The following is a 22,936-nucleotide window of genomic DNA, read 5'->3' as shown; positions in this document are numbered from 1 at the left end:
AAAAAATTACTTTATTTCTTTCCCATTTATATAGCATACCATGTTACACAGTGCTATGCAGTGTACATAAAACCATTTCCAAATGGGCTCACAGTCTTGCTTTAATTTTGGTATGCTCTCAGATTAAAAGCCAGTTTCATTGATGATGTTACATGAATTGATGGTCCCAGCAGGCTAATTACACAACAATACAGTCTTATACATACATCTTCCCCTTTTATTAATTCAGTTAAAGCCCTTGGCAGTGTTTCGAGATTTAGAAGAATATGCCCTATGCGTGGATATTAGTTTAGGATTTGCATGTGAAGTTGTAGTCTTAAAATTCCTTACCTGAACAATATGGAAGCTCTTTTCGCTGTATAGCCTGTTTGCAGATTTCAAAATATATTTTTTGCTTGATTTATTGACTTTTGAAAAAAGCTCTTCAAAAGCTACGGGGATATTTTGTATGTGTACAGCACCTGGATTCTGTGGACAGAGTTGTTAGTTTCATATATTACATATTTTGCTTTAGTTTGCTTTCATCCACTTGTTAGGTGAACAACACATTGTACCAATCATTAAAGAACTATACACAGATTAAATAATATATTCATTAAATACTCTTTCATAATAACTTTTCTGAAGTTATTATTGGCTATCAAGATGAAACTACAATAATACAGATATTGCATAACCTTTATTGTATGTTGGTAATAAATCTGAAAATAAAGTGTGTTTAAAAAAAAAATCCTCAACCATGTGCCTGTAAGTGTGACCGGCGCAGTGGCTGTAGATTGAGTGCACTGACTTTTTCGTTTTCAGTGTAGCTACTATGCACTTTCACCCCCGTAGCACTAGAAGTTCAGTTACAGGGAGAGAATGGGGCATCCATTCTCTAATTCCAAATTTCAGTGAAGATTTTTACAGGATCCATCTGCCTGTACGACTTGGGACATTCTTCATTACAAGTAAGAAAGCTCACTAAAGCTTTAGAGAATGTTTGGGGTTTTTTTGTGGCTAAATTTCAGCTTTTATATAACTTTTACCATCAAAGGTTTCTACCATTATGTCACTTTCACGGAGCTCTTGGGAGAAGCTTGACAAGTTTGAGCAGATCTTGTATGCCAATATTACTTGGAAAATACTCACTCTATGTGGCTGTCCCAGCCTTGCCAATACATTGTTCTACCATTTAAGTGCTCTATCCTCCTCTCACATTTAAGGAAATAATTGGGACCTTTATGATCTCCCTGATGACTCCCCGTAACCCCCATATGGTCATGGTGTGAATACCAGCAGACATAGTGAGAGAGATGGGCAATTTTTCTATTGATTTTATTGGCTACTGCCTTCATACTGCTGGAGACGGTTATTGTCATATACAGGGCTTTTTTTTCTCAGGGAGCAGGTACTTCCCCCCTCCAAGTCACCCTTGTCTCTGCCCCCTACCCACCTCTGAGTGCTGTCCCTTGATCCCTTTAAGAGCATATACTGTAGAACCGAGTATCATTTTGTAGTGCTAAGTAATTTGTTAGGAATTTGTTAATGATAACAAGAAAAGCAGCAAAACATTTCCTGCAGCCAGCAACAGGCCCTCCTGCAACAAAATACCCCTCCACCAACTACAGACCCCTGCCAGCAACATCACATTTCCCAGCAACCAGATACAACAAGTCCTTCAACTGCCAGCAACAATAGACCTCAACAGTAGATCCCTTCCAGCAACAATTGAGCCTCCCCCCCAGGCAACAATAGATTTCCACCAGCAACAATAGACCTCCCTGCAGCAAACAACAATGGACCCCCCAGCACACCCAAGCACAACTTGCCATTACATACTGCGTTTCTGCTGATAGAAAGGCCTGGTCTCACCAGATCGGATGCACTGTGAAATTAACTCATCCTCCATCTTAAGATGAGCACACATATCTATCATTAGTAAGAATACTTATGCTTAGTTCCTGCTTCCCCATCTTGTTCCCTGCTTTTCCTGTCTCCCTGCATGTGTGTGTGTTTTTTTAAATATCTCCTCTTTCTTCTATTTCTCTTGGGTCGCCTCTCTAGTTCTCCATAATCCAAGGATCTACGTTTGCTACCCTGTTCCTCTTCAAACCCAAATTTCACATTATCCAGTAGTTTAGGCCCCACCTCCAAGCATACCCGCTGTGAGAGGTTATATTCTCTGAAGAATATATTTGAAAAATATATATTTTTAAAAATATATTCTTCAGATTTTTTGTAACATATGAAAAAGTAGTTTTAACATATATTTTTACATTAATTTGTAAATGCATTCCAAAAATGTAGATTTGTATGTTTAAAGACATACAGTATATTTGAAATGTATTTTTAAAAATATTTTTCATAATATTTTTGTAATAAAAACGCATTTCAACATGCAGTGTGTATATATATATATATACACACTGCATGTTCAAATGCGTATACATATATACATATATATATATATATATATATATATATATATATATATATATATATATATATAGCCAGAATTATAGCATTTCAAATCTATAGCAATATATTTGGGAAGAATATTTTTAAAATATATTTCAAATATATTTTTCTTCCATGTGGGCACAAGTCACATAATATCGACACTGTAACATGTAAAGTAATTCTGTCTATTATGTAAAGGAAGAGCTTTCTTCAAAGGGAGAGTTTCCTTCCTTATTATGTTTGTATTATTTCTATTTATTCTTTGTCCAATTTGTATATAATTTTTACTTACATTTGAAATAAAGAATTAATTAAAAAAAAGTTTATTTTCATGTCACCAAAACATTTGATGATCTTCAGGTCTCCCTCCATTGATATCACATTTACTATTCCCATTACATGATGCTATATTTGTGATATGTGATTGATTTTTTGCAGTGCCAATATCTACAATATGGTGATAGGAGACATGAGTAAGGAGATATACAAGTTCTTTGATTACATATACAGTAGAGCCTCTTTTTTTGAAATCTCAAAAAAAAATTAACACAATATTCTTTTTTTTCTGTAAATGAAATGTAATAATTTCTAACTGATATTTGTATAGTCCTGTGTATAGTCTCATTGTACTCTGCAACCTTAGCATTTATCTGTCACCATACATTCACCGGCCACTTTATTAAGTACACCTTTGCCTGTGCCAAGAAAATATCCCCCACACCAGGGGCGGACTGACCATTTGGAAACTCGGGCACTGCCTGAGGGCCCGGGGTCAGTAGGGGGCCCCATGAGATGCCCCTGGTACCTTGTTCATAGGCTTTTTTGAGTTTGGGCAAGGACACAGGGGCCCCATGATCCCCTATTGCCCGGGGGCCCCATGAGTTGTCAGTCCGCCCCTGCCCCACACCATTACACCACCACCACCAGCCTGAACTGTTGATACAAGACAGGATGGATCCATGCTTTCATGTTGTTTATGCCATATTCTGACCTTACCATTCGAATGTCACAGCTGAATTAGAATGCCCATTCTCCTCTGACATCAACAAGGCATTTTCGTCCACACAACTGCTACTCACTGGATATTTTCTCTTTTTCTGACCATTTTCTTAAAACCCTAGAGATGGTTGTGCTTGAAAATCCCAGGCCAGCCCATCTTGCAGCAACAACCATGCCACGTTCAAAGTTACTTAAATCCCTTTTCTTCCCCATTCTGATGCCCGGTTTGAACTTCAGGAAGTTGTCTTCACCACGTCTAGATGCCTAAATGCATTGAGTTTCTGCCATGTGATTGGCTGATTAGCAATTTGTTACCATGCAATTGAACAGGTGTACCTAATAAAGTGGCCAGTGTATACTGTATGAAAAAGTTATCTTGTTTTTAAAAAGTTTGTGTTTTTAAATATTTTTAGTTTGCCACTACAGGGTATCACTTCAGCAATACATTTCATGTCGTCAAATTGGGTATATACTTCTGGCTAGCACAGTACATCCATTTTTTTTAGTGCTTCTATTTAAGCAAGTATGACTTGGCTACCTGCTACTGCTGTACACCACAACAATGCTGCGAGGTGAGCAATTATGTCACGGATACACCTAGCTGTCTAATACCACAACAGAAATGTACATGAGGATTTGGGTACTTTACTTGTAGCTTTGTCTGTGATAGTGAACATGTTTTTTTCTCTGTAGATTTCTTGAAGTTTAAAACCTATATAGACAAATACATTAGATCAGTTTGATGCAGAAAAGTAAGAATAATGTAAAATATGTAAAAAAAAAAACTATAAAATTGGTGCAGTGCTACTAATAAAATACATATGAAGCAAATAAACCAACACAAATGAATCAACCCCCTTAGTGACAGCATAAATCAATCACTGGTGTCAAGGTGCAATTGACACACACTTAGTAAGTGACTAAGGGGTGATAAAAAGTCCAATATGAGCACACAGGTGAGAAACTCTTCACACGTGGATGTGTCATACGTGCCACAGGAATCCCAAAACAATCTGAGTGCCCCCTCACCTCCTTGCAATGACCTCAAGGGCCAACCAGCTTTCAAAAGATAGTCAGGCAATCCCCTGTTGATCCCTTCAGTATGACCGGAATGATGGTAACTTTAGCCAGACCTCTTCCACCGCTCTACCGACACCACTATCTTCCACTCAGAGACATAAACCAAACAGGCTCCATAGTGCAATATATCCAATTTAATTAAATAAAAACACAAATACCCACTTACATGTAGGCAAACGATCATACACAGTAATCGGCTGTCCTCCTGACATGCGGCTTCATGGAGTCCCAATATGGCGCGGACGCCGGAAGTGACGTCACCGCGTCCCGGAATAGACAATGAACGTACCAACGCGTTACGTCACGAATAACACGTGACTTCATCAGGGTGAACGCCCATAGTCCCACTCATCGCTTATATTGGCTGCCTGGGTGTCAATCAGCTTAAGAGACAACCCCCGGCGGCCATATTCTTGAAGTCTCGACCCATGCAGACACTCCCATTTAGTCCCAATGGGACTGATCACAACCATTAATATATTATATAGGAAGACAAATATCGGTGGTTTTATTAACAATTAAAACCCACCCAACATCCACAACCCCTAAATGGAATAAATCGGGGCATGATAGACCAGTAAATATATGATTCAAATGAATTAAAATATGTAATAAATTAAAATAAAATAAAAATACATATATCCATATATACATAAAATATATAAAATATATATAAAATATATGTATACGCCTGTAATTCAACTCCATGTAAACACTCCATGTCTTGAGTATACATTCAAAAACCTACCAAAAATACATATATCATATTATATCATAATAGCCAGATAGATCAAATACAGTTATATATAAAAGACAAAATGTTAAAATCATTTTCAAAAATCACTTATAAAACAATTCAGGTCGAATTCAATGTTCAGACCTTTGGGAGCTTGTGTATGCATTGTGTATATCCACCGCGACTCGGCCTTACTAAGAGACCGCACCTTGTGACTCCCCCTCCAATGGCTCTTATATTTTTCAATACCCCAAAAAATTAAAGACGAGGGGTCTTTATTGTGACACAAAGAAAAATGCTTTGAAACGCTGTGTTTTGGATAACCCTTTTTTATATTCTGAATATGCTCTCCAATTCTTTTCCACATGGGTCTTTTAGTTCTGCCTATGTATTGCAACCCACACTGGCATTGCAACCCATAGACCACCCCTTCTGTCCTACATGTTATAAAATCACGAATCTCATATCTTGTACCATCCACCTTGGACTCAAAAAATTTCCTTTTTTTATTTTTCCCTTTAGTTTCCTTACACGCACGACATGATCTACAGGGAAAAAACCCATTTTGGTCCAGAAAGGTGACCCGTTTATCTTTACTTGGGGGATCTACAACGTTTTTTACTAACCTGGTCCTTAAGGTCGGTGCCTTTCTATAAATAAAACGCGGTTTCTCAAAAATTATATTACTCAGACTAGGGTCTACCCTTAAGATAGGCCAATGTTTTCTAAAAAATTTTCGATCATTTTATAATGTGTATTAAAATCCATAATAATTGGGACCTGATCCACACTGTCCCTACTATTGGCCATCTCAGTTTTCTTCCCCTTGTCTTTTAATAACATTTCTCTCTCCATATTTTCAACTACATTCATTTTATTAACAATATGCTCTCTTGTATAACCTTTTGAGATAAATCTTTCCCCTATCATCCCCACTTGTTCCTTATAGTCCTCTATTTTGGTGCAATTTCTCCTGAGCCGTATAAACTGGCCCTTCGGAATATTAAATAGCCAGGAAGGGTAATGACAGCTGTCACTTGGAATGTATCCATTCCTATCTACATTTTTGAAAAAAGTTTTAGTGACCACAGCACCTTGTTGTATCCCTATATTCAGATCTAAAAAATTTATATTGGAGTTACTATATTCCCATGTCAACTTGATGTTTTTGTCGTTATTATTAAGTTTATTGCAAAAGGCCAATAGGGAATTGGCATCCCCCTTCCATATTATGAACACGTCATCAATATAACGTTTAAATACCAGGAGCTCTTTAGGGGTTTGTTGGTAAATGACCTCTTCCTCCCAGAGGGCCATGAACAAATTGGCCACACTGGGGGCAAACCTCGCTCCCATAGCAACCCCTTTTACTTGTTTATAAAACTTATGTTCGTACCAAAAATAATTGTGCGATAAGCAGAAATCTAAACATTCTATCAAAAATTTCCTTTGCTTCCACTTAATGTCACTAAATTCTCGTAGGGCCCATTCTACTGACTTGATAGCTTCTTCATGTCCAATAATCGTGTACAAAGAAGCAACATCCGCACTCGCAAGATATATATCACCATGATCTTTATCCTTAATTTCATGGAGGACCTGAATAAGGTGCTTTGTGTCTCGTAAATATGACCTTGATTTTTTTACAAGGGGTTGGAGAAAGATATCAATATACTGGCCCAACCTGGCCAAAATTGATTGAATCCCATTCACAATTGGTCTCCCCGGCGGACAGACCGGATCCTTGTGTAATTTCGGAATGGTATAAATTATCGGAATCCTACACGATTCGGGGATCAAAAACTTGGACTCCTTTTTGTCAAGTATTTTTTTATCGGTACCTTTCTTAATCAATTTCCCCAGCTCTTTCTTATAAATAAAGGTAGGATCTTTAGAAAGCACTTGGTACGTGGTGGAATCTTTCAGCTGCCCTTCTAGCTCTGTACGATAATACTCCTTAGTCATCACCACTATACCTCCCCCCTTATCCGCCGGTCTAATTACTAGATTATCCCTTTTGGAGAGACTTTTAATTCCTATATTAATACCCATGTTGTACCCAACTTTGGGGATAGTTAATTGTTCTAGATCAGAAACGACCATTTTCTTAAAAGTTTCTATCTGGCTATTACTGGAAACTTGTGGGTTAAACAACGATTTGTTTTTTAAATTAGAATGGGCAAACTCATTATTCGGTTTCGCAACACTTGATTGAGTTTTTGGTAGGCCCAAAAAATACTTTTTGATGTTCAACCTCCTAATAAATTTCTGAATGTCTACATATACATCAAATTTTGTTACTGGTTTTGGAGGGGCATATTTGAGACCCTTATCTAGGACCTGTAATTCCTCTTTAGTAAGAGGTACCCCACTCAAATTGAAAACCCCCTCTCCTAATTTTCTCTTTTCCTTTTGCTTCTTCCTCCCGGCTCTACACCCTCTCCTCTTGGGGGGCTCCTCCTTCTTTCCATTTCTAAACTCCTCTCCCTCCACCTTCTCTCTAAAAAATCTTGCTCAGAGTACCCGTAATTCAGTGGTTCATATTTATTATATACAGGTACGGGACTCCTTCCTCTGTTAGGCGGGTAAGGGTTCCCTCTTTCCTGATAATACTCCCTAGGTGTTCTGTTCCCTTGTGTCCTATAGTCATCCCTATAGGGAAATTCTGGTCTATTATAATAGTCTTCCCTAGGATAATAATTGGGTCCGTTTCTTTGATAATGATTAGGCCTATATGGGTAGGGTTTCCATCCCTTCCCTTTACCACCTCCCTTAGATTTCTTTTGGGGTGGTCCTCTATTTGGTGGTCTCCACCCATTGTTTGGTGTGGGATGTCTAGGTGTATAGTTATTGAAATTCCTATTCATACCCTCATAATTTAACGTAGACTTTTTCGGTGTCTCCATTTTCACTTTAACAGGGGTGGTATTGACCGATGCATTCTCAATGTCATTAACCGAAGATTGCCATTTGAACACTTGATCTTTTTTAAAATCATGATAATCACGCTGGTATTTCTTGCCTTTTCTATATTTTATTTCTTGATCCAACTTCTCAAGATCTTTATTTAGCCTTTTTGTAAGTTCTGCCATTTCAGACGAATCTTTAAATGGCTCAATAGCATCTCTTATTTCTTTAATTTGTGATTCCAGATTCCTCATTTTCTTTTGTTTTCTTTTTAATAGGAATTGTACCAACTCCAGCCCTTTCATATGGAAAAATTCAAACCATTCACTAACAGAATCCTCATCTACAAGACCATCTGCGATGGGTATATCCCATCTAAGTCTCCTCGGGATCAATTTTTCTTTTAAATACCTTTCATAAGTGACCATATCCCACCATATAGCCACTTTCTTTTCCATGAGATGGCCCAATTTCCTATAATGGGAATCTAGATCACAATTTTTTCCAGTAGCTGTATGTTTGAAAATATCCTCCAAATCTAGGGATCTATTTTCAATAAATTGGAAAACTTCCATCTTAGCTGCTGGGGAATACCAGGTACCAACTGTATGTGAAAAAATGAATAAAAGAACCCCTGCGCTTAGATGACCCTAATGTAAAAGCTGCTAACACCTACTATGTACTAATATAACATAAACTAAAAAAAAAAACTATAAAATTGGTGCAGCGCTACTAATAAAATACATATGAAGCAAATAAACCAACACAAGTGAATCAACCCCCTTAGTGACAGCATAAATCAATCACTGGTGTCAAGGTGCAATTGACACACACTTAGTAAGTGACTAAGGGGTGATAAAAAGTCCAATATGAGCACACAGGTGAGGAACTCGTCACACGTGGATGTGTCATACGTGCCACAGGAATCCCAAAACAATCTGAGTGCCCCCTCACCTCCTTGCAATGACCTCAAGGGCCAACCAGCTTTCAAAAGATAGTCAGGCAATCCCCTGTTGATCCCTTCAGTATGACCGGAATGATGGTAACTTTAGCCAGACCTCTTCCACCGCTCTACCGACACCACTATCTTCCACTCAGAGACATAAACCAAACAGGCTCCATAGTGCAATATATCCAATTTAATTAAATAAAAACACAAATACCCACTTACATGTAGGCAAACGATCATACACAGTAATCGGCTGTCCTCCTGACATGCGGCTTCATGGAGTCCCAATATGGCGCGGACGCCGGAAGTGACGTCACCGCGTCCCGGAATAGACAATGAACGTACCAACGCGTTACGTCACGAATAACACGTGACTTCATCAGGGTGAACGCCCATAGTCCCACTCACCGCTTATATTGGCTGCCTGGGTGTCAATCAGCTTAAGAGACAACCCCCGGCGGCCATATTCTTGAAGTCTCGACCCATGCAGACACTCCCATTTAGTCCCAATGGGACTGATCACAACCATTAATATATTATATAGGAAGACAAATATCGGTGGTTTTATTAACAATTAAAACCCACCCAACATCCACAACCCCTAAATGGAATAAATCGGGGCATGATAGACCAGTAAATATATGATTCAAATGAATTAAAATATGTAATAAATTAAAATAAAATAAAAATACATATATCCATATATACATAAAATATATAAAATATATATAAAATATATGTATACGCCTGTAATTCAACTCCATGTAAACACTCCATGTCTTGAGTATACATTCAAAAACCTACCAAAAATACATATATCATATTATATCATAATAGCCAGATAGATCAAATACAGTTATATATAAAAGACAAAATGTTAAAATCATTTTCAAAAATCACTTATAAAACAATTCAGGTCGAATTCAATGTTCAGACCTTTGGGAGCTTGTGTATGCATTGTGTATATCCACCGCGACTCGGCCTTACTAAGAGACCGCACCTTGTGACTCCCCCTCCAATGGCTCTTATATTTTTCAATACCCCAAAAAATTAAAGACGAGGGGTCTTTATTGTGACACAAAGAAAAATGCTTTGAAACGCTGTGTTTTGGATAACCCTTTTTTATATTCTGAATATGCTCTCCAATTCTTTTCCACATGGGTCTTTTAGTTCTGCCTATGTATTGCAACCCACACTGGCATTGCAACCCATAGACCACCCCTTCTGTCCTACATGTTATAAAATCACGAATCTCATATCTTGTACCATCCACCTTGGACTCAAAAAATTTCCTTTTTTTATTTTTCCCTTTAGTTTCCTTACACGCACGACATGATCTACAGGGAAAAAACCCATTTTGGTCCAGAAAGGTGACCCGTTTATCTTTACTTGGGGGATCTACAACGTTTTTTACTAACCTGGTCCTTAAGGTCGGTGCCTTTCTATAAATAAAACGCGGTTTCTCAAAAATTATATTACTCAGACTAGGGTCTACCCTTAAGATAGGCCAATGTTTTCTAAAAAATTTTTCGATCATTTTATAATGTGTATTAAAATCCATAATAATTGGGACCTGATCCACACTGTCCCTACTATTGGCCATCTCAGTTTTCTTCCCCTTGTCTTTTAATAACATTTCTCTCTCCATATTTTCAACTACATTCATTTTATTAACAATATGCTCTCTTGTATAACCTTTTGAGATAAATCTTTCCCCTATCATCCCCACTTGTTCCTTATAGTCCTCTATTTTGGTGCAATTTCTCCTGAGCCGTATAAACTGGCCCTTCGGAATATTAAATAGCCAGGAAGGGTAATGACAGCTGTCACTTGGAATGTATCCATTCCTATCTACATTTTTGAAAAAAGTTTTAGTGACCACAGCACCTTGTTGTATCCCTATATTCAGATCTAAAAAATTTATATTGGAGTTACTATATTCCCATGTCAACTTGATGTTTTTGTCGTTATTATTAAGTTTATTGCAAAAAAAACCCCAAAAGAAATCTAAGGGAGGTGGTAAAGGGAAGGGATGGAAACCCTACCCATATAGGCCTAATCATTATCAAAGAAACGGACCCAATTATTATCCTAGGGAAGACTATTATAATAGACCAGAATTTCCCTATAGGGATGACTATAGGACACAAGGGAACAGAACACCTAGGGAGTATTATCAGGAAAGAGGGAACCCTTACCCGCCTAACAGAGGAAGGAGTCCCGTACCTGTATATAATAAATATGAACCACTGAATTACGGGTACTCTGAGCAAGATTTTTTAGAGAGAAGGTGGAGGGAGAGGAGTTTAGAAATGGAAAGAAGGAGGAGCCCCCCAAGAGGAGAGGGTGTAGAGCCGGGAGGAAGAAGCAAAAGGAAAAGAGAAAATTAGGAGAGGGGGTTTTCAATTTGAGTGGGGTACCTCTTACTAAAGAGGAATTACAGGTCCTAGATAAGGGTCTCAAATATGCCCCTCCAAAACCAGTAACAAAATTTGATGTATATGTAGACATTCAGAAATTTATTAGGAGGTTGAACATCAAAAAGTATTTTTTGGGCCTACCAAAAACTCAATCAAGTGTTGCGAAACCGAATAATGAGTTTGCCCATTCTAATTTAAAAAACAAATCGTTGTTTAACCCACAAGTTTCCAGTAATAGCCAGATAGAAACTTTTAAGAAAATGGTCGTTTCTGATCTAGAACAATTAACTATCCCCAAAGTTGGGTACAACATGGGTATTAATATAGGAATTAAAAGTCTCTCCAAAAGGGATAATCTAGTAATTAGACCGGCGGATAAGGGGGGAGGTATAGTGGTGATGACTAAGGAGTATTATCGTACAGAGCTAGAAGGGCAGCTGAAAGATTCCACCACGTACCAAGTGCTTTCTAAAGATCCTACCTTTATTTATAAGAAAGAGCTGGGGAAATTGATTAAGAAAGGTACCGATAAAAAAATACTTGACAAAAAGGAGTCCAAGTTTTTGATCCCCGAATCGTGTAGGATTCCGATAATTTATACCATTCCGAAATTACACAAGGATCCGGTCTGTCCGCCTGGGAGACCAATTGTGAATGGGATTCAATCAATTTTGGCCAGGTTGGGCCAGTATATTGATATCTTTCTCCAACCCCTTGTAAAAAAATCAAGGTCATATTTACGAGACACAAAGCACCTTATTCAGGTCCTCCATGAAATTAAGGATAAAGATCATGGTGATATATATCTTGCGAGTGCGGATGTTGCTTCTTTGTACACGATTATTGGACATGAAGAAGCTATCAAGTCAGTAGAATGGGCCCTACGAGAATTTAGTGACATTAAGTGGAAGCAAAGGAAATTTTTGATAGAATGTTTAGATTTCTGCTTATCGCACAATTATTTTTGGTACGAACATAAGTTTTATAAACAAGTAAAAGGGGTTGCTATGGGAGCGAGGTTTGCCCCCAGTGTGGCCAATTTGTTCATGGCCCTCTGGGAGGAAGAGGTCATTTACCAACAAACCCCTAAAGAGCTCCTGGTATTTAAACGTTATATTGATGACGTGTTCATAATATGGAAGGGGGATGCCAATTCCCTATTGGCCTTTTGCAATAAACTTAATAATAACGACAAAAACATCAAGTTGACATGGGAATATAGTAACTCCAATATAAATTTTTTAGATCTGAATATAGGGATACAACAAGGTGCTGTGGTCACTAAAACTTTTTTCAAAAATGTAGATAGGAATGGATACATTCCAAGTGACAGCTGTCATTACCCTTCCTGGCTATTTAATATTCCGAAGGGCCAGTTTATACGGCTCAGGAGAAATTGCACCAAAATAGAGGACTATAAGGAACAAGTGGGGATGATAGGGGAAAGATTTATCTCAAAAGGTTATACAAGAGAGCATATTGTTAATAAAATGAATGTAGTTGAAAATATGGAGAGAGAAATGTTATTAAAAGACAAGGGGAAGAAAACTGAGATGGCCAATAGTAGGGACAGTGTGGATCAGGTCCCAATTATTATGGATTTTAATACACATTATAAAATGATCGAAAAATTTTTTAGAAAACATTGGCCTATCTTAAGGGTAGACCCTAGTCTGAGTAATATAATTTTTGAGAAACCGCGTTTTATTTATAGAAAGGCACCGACCTTAAGGACCAGGTTAGTAAAAAACGTTGTAGATCCCCCAAGTAAAGATAAACGGGTCACCTTTCTGGACCAAAATGGGTTTTTTCCCTGTAGATCATGTCGTGCGTGTAAGGAAACTAAAGGGAAAAATAAAAAAAGGAAATTTTTTGAGTCCAAGGTGGATGGTACAAGATATGAGATTCGTGATTTTATAACATGTAGGACAGAAGGGGTGGTCTATGGGTTGCAATGCCAGTGTGGGTTGCAATACATAGGCAGAACTAAAAGACCCATGTGGAAAAGAATTGGAGAGCATATTCAGAATATAAAAAAGGGTTATCCAAAACACAGCGTTTCAAAGCATTTTTCTTTGTGTCACAATAAAGACCCCTCGTCTTTAATTTTTTGGGGTATTGAAAAATATAAGAGCCATTGGAGGGGGAGTCACAAGGTGCGGTCTCTTAGTAAGGCCGAGTCGCGGTGGATATACACAATGCATACACAAGCTCCCAAAGGTCTGAACATTGAATTCGACCTGAATTGTTTTATAAGTGATTTTTGAAAATGATTTTAACATTTTGTCTTTTATATATAACTGTATTTGATCTATCTGGCTATTATGATATAATATGATATATGTATTTTTGGTAGGTTTTTGAATGTATACTCAAGACATGGAGTGTTTACATGGAGTTGAATTACAGGCGTATACATATATTTTATATATATTTTATATATTTTATGTATATATGGATATATGTATTTTTATTTTATTTTAATTTATTACATATTTTAATTCATTTGAATCATATATTTACTGGTCTATCATGCCCCGATTTATTCCATTTAGGGGTTGTGGATGTTGGGTGGGTTTTAATTGTTAATAAAACCACCGATATTTGTCTTCCTATATAATATATTAATGGTTGTGATCAGTCCCATTGGGACTAAATGGGAGTGTCTGCATGGGTCGAGACTTCAAGAATATGGCCGCCGGGGGTTGTCTCTTAAGCTGATTGACACCCAGGCAGCCAATATAAGCGATGAGTGGGACTATGGGCGTTCACCCTGATGAAGTCACGTGTTATTCGTGACGTAACGCGTTGGTACGTTCATTGTCTATTCCGGGACGCGGTGACGTCACTTCCGGCGTCCGCGCCATATTGGGACTCCATGAAGCCGCATGTCAGGAGGACAGCCGATTACTGTGTATGATCGTTTGCCTACATGTAAGTGGGTATTTGTGTTTTTATTTAATTAAATTGGATATATTGCACTATGGAGCCTGTTTGGTTTATGTCTCTGAGTGGAAGATAGTGGTGTCGGTAGAGCGGTGGAAGAGGTCTGGCTAAAGTTACCATCATTCCGGTCATACTGAAGGGATCAACAGGGGATTGCCTGACTATCTTTTGAAAGCTGGTTGGCCCTTGAGGTCATTGCAAGGAGGTGAGGGGGCACTCAGATTGTTTTGGGATTCCTGTGGCACGTATGACACATCCACGTGTGAAGAGTTCCTCACCTGTGTGCTCATATTGGACTTTTTATCACCCCTTAGTCACTTACTAAGTGTGTGTCAATTGCACCTTGACACCAGTGATTGATTTATGCTGTCACTAAGGGGGTTGATTCACTTGTGTTGGTTTATTTGCTTCATATGTATTTTATTAGTAGCGCTGCACCAATTTTATAGTTTTTTTTTTAGTTTATGTTATATTGGTACATAGTAGGTGTTAGCAGCTTTTACATTAGGGTCATCTAAGCGCAGGGGTTCTTTTATTCAATGTAAAATACGTAGGTTTTGGGGAAATATATCATTACTGTATGGACCTGTGTCAATAGATTTTGGGTATCTGACATCAGTCTGAAATTTTTTTGAGAGCATTCGAAATTCAGTGAAATATGCATTTGTCCTACAGTTGACTGTAGTATAATTGGGAATATGAAACCCACTTGGAGTATACAAAACCCCATCGAGCCCTAAAGCTGGTGAGTTATATAAAAATGTCAAAGAGAAACAAAGGTCACCAGCACACCATGAATCTCCAATAAGGGTCCAAAGCTTTAATCCGCACTTACATAGTTACAGCAAAGCAACGTTTAGGAGCCTCACAGGACCCCTTCATAAGGCATGTGACGCCTGATTCACCGCATTCCTGATGAAGGGGTCCTGCAAGACTCCGAAACGTTGCTTTGCTGTAACTATGTGAGTGCGGATTAAAGCTTTGGACCCTTATTGGAGACCTGTGGTGTGCTGCTGACATTTGCTTCGCTTGGACTCTTCTCGGTTCCAGACGATGGTCGCTGCAGCACCCTTCTACATATACAGCCATTTTGTGACGCAGGAACGTGTGCGTTGGATTTCTTAAATTTCTTTTCATAAAAATGTGTTGCATACATTAAGCACAGCTCACCAGCTCTAAAACAGCTGCTGACAAGGCCTGTGCCTGATATTATCAAAATGGTACCCTATTCAGTTCATGTATTTTGTTTTCTGTTTTCAAGGTAATACCCTTGTAGGCAGGTGCAGTCTCTTTTCTCCGCTGCAGGTGGTGCTCAAGCCACAGCGGCATTTCAGAGGGAAAGCTAGTCAGGAGGAACTTGCTCCTCTATGGTTTCCTGAGTTACTGGGAAGCGATACGGTTGGATGTCGCTGTCACATGTGACTCTGGTGGCCATCTTGGGTCAGGCAGAGTCTATTTAAGACAACAAAAAAGAAAAATTCCCAGCTGTAACTTGCCAGCCAGCCTGCAAATAAACCGAATTAACCCGTCTAACAGTATTTCTTTTTTGTTGTTTGACATGCATCGCCCTTTCATGTGCTCCGTGCTGTGAAGGCCAGTTATAGACTGGGGCAGTGGCCGTTTTTTGTACTATATATAAAACTGCAGCTCTAAAGTGACATAAAGTGACTGACGTGAGTGCTTGGTTGCACTGAAAGTGATATCATATATATAAATATACAGTGTATCGTCACAAAATAAAAATATGTGAATAAATATATATGAAAAAAAGTGACTTTAGTGTTTGATTAAATATTCTGACATATAATTAGCAACGTCAAATAAAGTCCAAAAATAATCTGTGGAATCCGTGCTAGCGATATCCGTGATAGGAACCGGTAATATGATTGCACTCACCAGAAGTGCAATATTATAGCGCATGTATATATATATTATCCTCTGTGGTCATCTGGGTATGGGTAAGAATAATGAAATCATCTGGCACACAGTCCGCATACAGTGCAACTCCAGACCTCTCTCAAGGGACCCTTATAGCATCCAGGAACAGCTCCATGATACTCCCACATCACCGGATAATACAACTCAGAAACAAGGATATCTCCACCTTGGAGGCTCCTTAGACCGTGTCTCTCCACACAGTATGGTCACCTGCTGACTTGGCACCATCCACAGGCAGCCTAACTCTTCCATATGACACAAATATTAAATCCAATGCAAGAAAAATATACAGAACTGCACCAAAGGTTCAGAAAGGGATCTACTCTAAAATGGAAGCTGCTATCCAATCTTTGATGTGAACCACCGGTTAAAAGGTTATCTATTCTGTCAATGAACAGTCTCCTACCCTTCTCAGGCAAATAATCCTCTTCAGTAGGGTTGCCACCTCACACCTTTTAAACTGAACAGATATTATATTACTACGTCAATTTGTGACGATAGACTGTATATTTATATACAGTTGCAAGAAAAAGTATGTGAACCCCTTGGGATTACGTGGAGTTTTGCATGAATTGGGCATAAAATGTGCTCTGAACGTCATCTAAGTCACAACAATAGAAGAACACTGTCTGCTGAACATAATACTACACAAACATTAGATGTTGCCATGGTTTAATTGCACATAACATGTAAACATTCACAGTGCAGGGAGGAAAAAGTATGTGAACCTTTGGACTTAATAACTGGTTGACCCTCCTTTGGCAGCAATAACCTCAACCAAACGTTTCCTGTAGTTGCAGATCAGACCTGCACAACGATCTGGAGTAATTTTGGACCACTCCTCTTCACAAAACTGTTTCAGTGTAGCAATATTCTTGGGATGTCTGGTGTAAATCGGTCTCTTAAGGTCATGCCACAGCATTTCAATCAGGTTGAGGTCAGGACTCTGACTGGGCCACTCCAGAAGGCGTATTCTGTGCTGTTGCAGCCATTGGTTTGTTGAATTACTTGTATGCTTTGGATCATTGTCCTGTTGCCTCACCCATCCTCTGCAGAGCTTCAGTTGGCGGACAGATGGTCGTACGTTTTCCTGCAAAATGTCTTGATAAACTCTGGAATTCATTTTCCCATCAATGACAACAATCCATCCAGGCCCTGGGGCAGCAAAGCAGCCCCAAACCATGATGCTCCCTCCGCCATGTTTTACAATGGGGATGAGGTTTTGATGTTGGTGTGCTGTGCCTTTTTTTCTCCACACATAGTGTTGTGTGTTCTTCCCAAACAACTCAATCTTGGTTTCATCTGTCCACAGTATATTTTGCCAGTAGTGCTGTGGAACATCCAGGTGCTCTTTTGCATACTTCAAACGTACTGCAATATTCTTTTTGGACAGCAATGGCTTCCTCCGTGGTGTCCTCCCATGTACTCCATTCTTGTTTAATGTTTTCCTCATTGTAGATGTGTCAACAAAAATGTTAGTATGTGCCAGAGATTTCTGTAGGTCTTTAGCTGACACTCTGGGATTCTTCTTTACCTCATGCAGCATTCTGCGCTGTGCTCTTGCAGTCATTTTTACAGGACGACCACGCCTAGGGAGAGTAGCAACAGTGCTAAACTTTCTCCATTTGTAGACAGTCTGTCTTACCGTGGATACATGAACATCAAGGCTTTTGGAGATACTTTTGTAACCCTTTCCAGCTTCATGCAAGTCAGCAATTCTTGATCGTAGGTCTTCTGATAGCTCTTTTCTGCGAGGCATGGTTCACATCAGACAGTGCTTCTTGAAACCAGTAAACCCAAAACAGGTGTGTGTTTTTTAAGGGCAGGACAGCTGTCAGCAACACATCCAATATCATCACACTGATTGGAGTCAAAGTTGGCTCACTCCTGGCTCCAATTATCTCTGGGAGAAGTCATTAAGCTAGGGCTTCACATACTTTTTCCTCCCTGCACTGTGAATGTTTACATGTTATGTGCAATTAAACCATGGCAACATCTAATATTTGTGTAGTATTATCTTCAGCAGACTGTGTTCTTCTATTGTTGTGACTTAGATGCCGTTCAGAGCACATTTTATGCCCAATTCATGCAAAACTCCACGTAATCCCAAGGGGTTCACATACTTTTTCTTGCAACTGTATATGCTATCACTTTCAGCGCAATCAAGCACTCACGTCAGTCACTTTATGTCACTTTAGCACTGCATTTTTATATATTATTCGTTTTGAGGGTGAGAGATTCAACCTCAATGCTAGCAGCTACTTACAACCAAGCGCGCACTATTTCTTCTTTATTTATTCATTTTTTGTACTGTTGAATTGTTGGTCGAGGGGGCGCACTGGACACCCGAGCTGCCATTGTGCTACATGCTGGGTGTCCAGTGCGCTCCTGTACCTTTAAGGAGGGGTGGGCTCCCTCAGGTCCACCTGCCCTTGGTCTATCCATTATATACATGTGCCTCTACTATGGGGGCTCTTAAAATTGTAGAGTTAGGAACTACAGAATACTGGGGTGCCATGACGAGGCTCTGTAGCTTACGTATGTATTTGCAAATGTGTGCTACCTAAACCCCTGTTTTTAATGCATACTGTTAGACAGGTTAATTCAGTTTGTTTGCAGGCTGACTGGCAAGTTAGAGCTGGGAATTTTCCTTTTTTTGTTGTTTGACATGTGTCACCCTTCCATGTGCTCCTTGATATGAAGGCCAGTTATAGACTGAGGCAGTGGCCATTTTTTGTACCATTTTTTGTAGAGTCTATTTAAGAACCTGACTCCTGGGCTTGGTGCGTATTATACATTGTCATCGCATCAGAATCTGCTCTGCTTTACACTGCCACGGAGAACGATGAGTGCTCCTAGTTGGGTGTCTTCCCACTGGGCTGTTTGTAACTTTGGGCCATTACCTCAATACAACTTTGGTTATTTGCAACTGGAGTGTGATTACTGCCACCACACTGCGCTGCACCCAGCCACACTTGTCGGCAGTCCACGGGATATGTCCTTTCTTGTAGTGGGTGCAGAAAGAGAAGTCAGGTACATTATGGCACCATTAGGCTCGGCCCTAGCTCTGTTGCCTAAGTTTAACAGTTCAAATATTCCCCTGGCTGAGTGAAGGGAGAGACTAAAAAATGCTGTGTGCATATATCAGCTGCCTAGCTGATTGCGGAGCTGGCTCTTAATGCCTTAGAGGAGTGATGGTGCTGTCAGAAGAGGAACAAGCCACAATGGAACAGATTGTGACACATGTGGAGGGCCTGTTTCTGGAAGTGCCTAGAAAAGAGGGATGTGCATGACTGGGCTGATATTACCACTTCAGATCACCTGCTAAGGGCCCAGTTCATACTGAGAATGAAAGCCAACCTAGTCAGGAGAGCCCTGTAAGAGCGAATCAGCTATCACTTTCTATGATATCATAGTGGATGCATTGCCTGAGAAAAAGCACAATTTGGAAGCAACTGTGACAGTGACAAAAAGTATGATCCCATGCACTTGAGAGAGGAGGCCCTAGCCCCTTCGCCATTGTCAACCTTGCAGATGGTACTGAGGAAATTAGCTCAGCTCTGTGTTGTGACGATCGCGGCGTCAGACCCCAGCTTTTCTCACCAGAACTCGTGACCGAAGGACAAGCCAATCTAAAACCGTGCTGTCACGTGCGTAAAAATGCCACGCCCAGCTGCACCCTGCACAAAGATTTTCCAGCTAATGGACCACAATCTGTGTACCGGCAGCCTGGGAGCGATTGTTACTGGGTCAGGTTAATTACGCAATTAACCCTTCACACTGCCACCACCTCCTTATTGTACAGAGAAAGAGGAAACTCGTCAATATCAGCAATACCACTATGATGTTTAAATAATCGTTTGTATACACAATGTCACCGCAGACAGATGTATGCAGACGTTTAAAACACACTGTAGCGCTCTTCAGAGACAGGGGTTCTTAGTTTGCATTAAAGAGCTTTAGAAACAGTTCAACACTTTCAGAAAGTAATATTTATTACTAAAAGGTCAAAAGGGTGCAATAAAAATATTTACAGAAAAAAGATGTAGCCAATATATATATACAGTCATGGCCGAAATTGTTGGCACCCTTGATATTTCTCCAGGAAATCATGTATTTCTCACGAAACGTATTGCATTAACACATGTTTTGCTATACACATGTTTATTCCCTTTGTGTGTATTGGGACAAAACAAAAAAAGGGAGGAAAGAAAGCAAATTCGACATAATGTCACACAAACCTCCAAAAATGGGCTGGACAAAAGTATTGGCACCCTTTCACAACTGCGGATAAATAAGAATGTTACAAGCATGTGATGCTCCTGTAAACTCACCTGGGGCAAGTAACAGGTGTGGGCAATATAGAAATCACACCTGAAAGCAGATAAAAAGGAGAGACGTTCACTTAACCTTTGCATTGTGTGTCTGTCTGTGCCACACTAAGCATGGACAACAGAAAGAGGAGACGAGAACTGTCTGAGGACCTGAGAACCAAAATTGTGGCAAAATATCAACAATCTCAAGGTTACAAGTCCATCTCCAGAGAACTAGATTTGCCTTTGTCCACAGTGCGCAACATTATCAAGAAGTTTGCAACCCATGGCACTGTAGCTAATCTCCCTGGTCGTGGACGGATGAGGAAAATTGATGAAAGATTGCAACGCAGAATAGTCCGGATGGTGGATAAGCAGCCCCAAACATGTTCCAAAGACATTCAAGCTGTCCTGCAGGCTCAGAGAGCATCAGTGTCAGCGCGAACTATCCGTCGACATTTAAATGAAATGAAACGCTATGGCAGGAGACCCAGGAGGACCCCACTGCTGACACAGAGACATAAAAAAGCAAGACTACAGTTTGCCAAAATGTACTTGAGTAAGCCAAAAGCCTTCTGGGAAAACGTCTTGTGGACAGATGAGACCAAGATAGAGCTTTTCGGTAAAGCACATCATTCTACTGTTTACCGAAAACGGAATGAGGCCTACAAAGAACAAAACACAGTACCTACGGTAAAATATGGTGGAGGTTCAATGATGTTTTGGGGTTGTTTTGCTGCCTCTGGCACTGGGTGCCTTGACTGTGTGCAAGGCATCATGAAATCTGAGGATTACCAAAGGATTTTGGGTCGCACTGTAGGGCCCAGTGTCAGAAAGCTGGGTTTGCGTCCAAGATCCTGGGTCTTCCAGCAGGACAATGACCCCAAACATACGTCAAAAAGCACTCAGAAATGGATGGCAAAGAAGCGCTGGAGAGTTCTGAAGTGGCCAGCAATGAGCCCAGATCTAAATCCCATTGAACACCTGTGGAGAGATCTTAAAATTGCTGTTGGGAAAAGGTGTCCTTCCAATAAGAGAGACCTGGAGCTGTTTGCAAAGGAAGAGTGGTCCAAAATTCCGGGTGAGAGGTGTCAGAAGCTTATTGATGGTTATAGGAAGCGACTGATTTCAGTTATGTTTTCCAAAGGGTGTGCAACCAAATATTAAGTTAAGGGTGCCAATACTTTTGTCCAGCCCATTTTTGGGGTTTTGTGTGACATTATGTCATATTTGCTTTTCTGCCTCTGTTTTATATTTGTTCCAATACATACAAAGGGAATAAACATGTGTATAGCAAAACATGTGTTAATGCAATACCTTTTTTGTGTGAAATACTTGATTTTCAGGAAAAATATCAAGGGTGCCAACAATTTCGGCCATGACTGTATATAAATATACAGAGAGCAATTACACAGCAACAGAAAGAAATTTAGGGAGGTAAAGTACTTGCCAAATGTCCTGGTTTAAGCAGATCAAGTTTCCTGAGCCAAAAGGGTGCCTTATCTCCCAAAGTTAGTTCCGATGTTAAAAGGGAGAATCTTCAACTTAACTCGACTCAGCTTAGCTTCAAGCATAACAGCCTTTTTCTAGGAACTCAGCAGGGTATCTCCTTAAAGCAGAGAACCAATCGCCTAATTTGGGGAAGGGTGTCGTAGGCGGGGAGCTCAGGCTATGACCAAATCCCTCACAAATTATACTATGGTCAATAACATTTCCTAGGTACATGTAACATTCTATCCACGGGTAGATTAATACGCAGAATCATCTGCTGAACGTCTAGATATGAAATATGGAATACCTGCTGGGACAGTTAAGGAGATATCATTTTCTGCTCTCCTGTAGCAGTCAACTAGGGGGTGTAATATATCAGACGACTTGTATTAAAGTGACCAATCTGAATATAAGCCTGGTTTTTATGTACGTCTTTCACAGTCCAAGATATGAAATCATAGGGAAAATTGATTTTTGAATGTGAGGTCTGGTTTACGGTTTTCTGGAATGTCTTTGAAGCTCAGTGAGGGACTTGATTTATGGCTTTATGATATCCCAGACTGAGAAGCTAACAGACATCTAGGCACCAGCTACGTTGGGATTTTATAGCCCTGGAGCTCTCCCGCTGGGCCTGATTGCCTGTGACCTCTGCCTCATCCAGACCACATGTCACTCAACAGAGAGGGAGGGGGGATTTGGAGTAGGAGAGAGAGAT

The 22,936-nt window shown here is 39.7% G+C and overlaps 1 protein-coding gene across 3 annotated transcripts in view; it reads right to left on the bottom strand.

The window, feature by feature from the left end:
- Positions 1 to 22,936, bottom strand: part of LOC149441980 (leukocyte elastase inhibitor-like) — an 81,079-nt gene that overhangs the window by 15,870 nt on the left and 42,273 nt on the right. For all 3 annotated transcript variants that reach the window (XM_089656673.1, XM_089656674.1, XM_089656675.1), the window contains exons 3-4: positions 4,091 to 4,153; positions 331 to 468 (exon numbers count right to left, since the gene is read on the bottom strand). In XM_089656673.1, the coding sequence (XP_089512799.1) occupies positions 331 to 468; positions 4,091 to 4,153 (201 nt within the window). The remainder of the gene's footprint in view (positions 1 to 330; positions 469 to 4,090; positions 4,154 to 22,936) is intronic.

Source organism: Staurois parvus, unplaced genomic scaffold (assembly GCF_062004578.1).
Source record: "Staurois parvus isolate SC_StPar_1 unplaced genomic scaffold, SC_StPar_1.0 ptg000928l, whole genome shotgun sequence".
Classification (NCBI taxonomy): Eukaryota; Metazoa; Chordata; class Amphibia; order Anura; family Ranidae; genus Staurois; species Staurois parvus.
The sequence above is the reverse complement of the archived record's forward strand: the minus strand, read 5'-3'. Positions and strand labels throughout refer to the sequence as shown.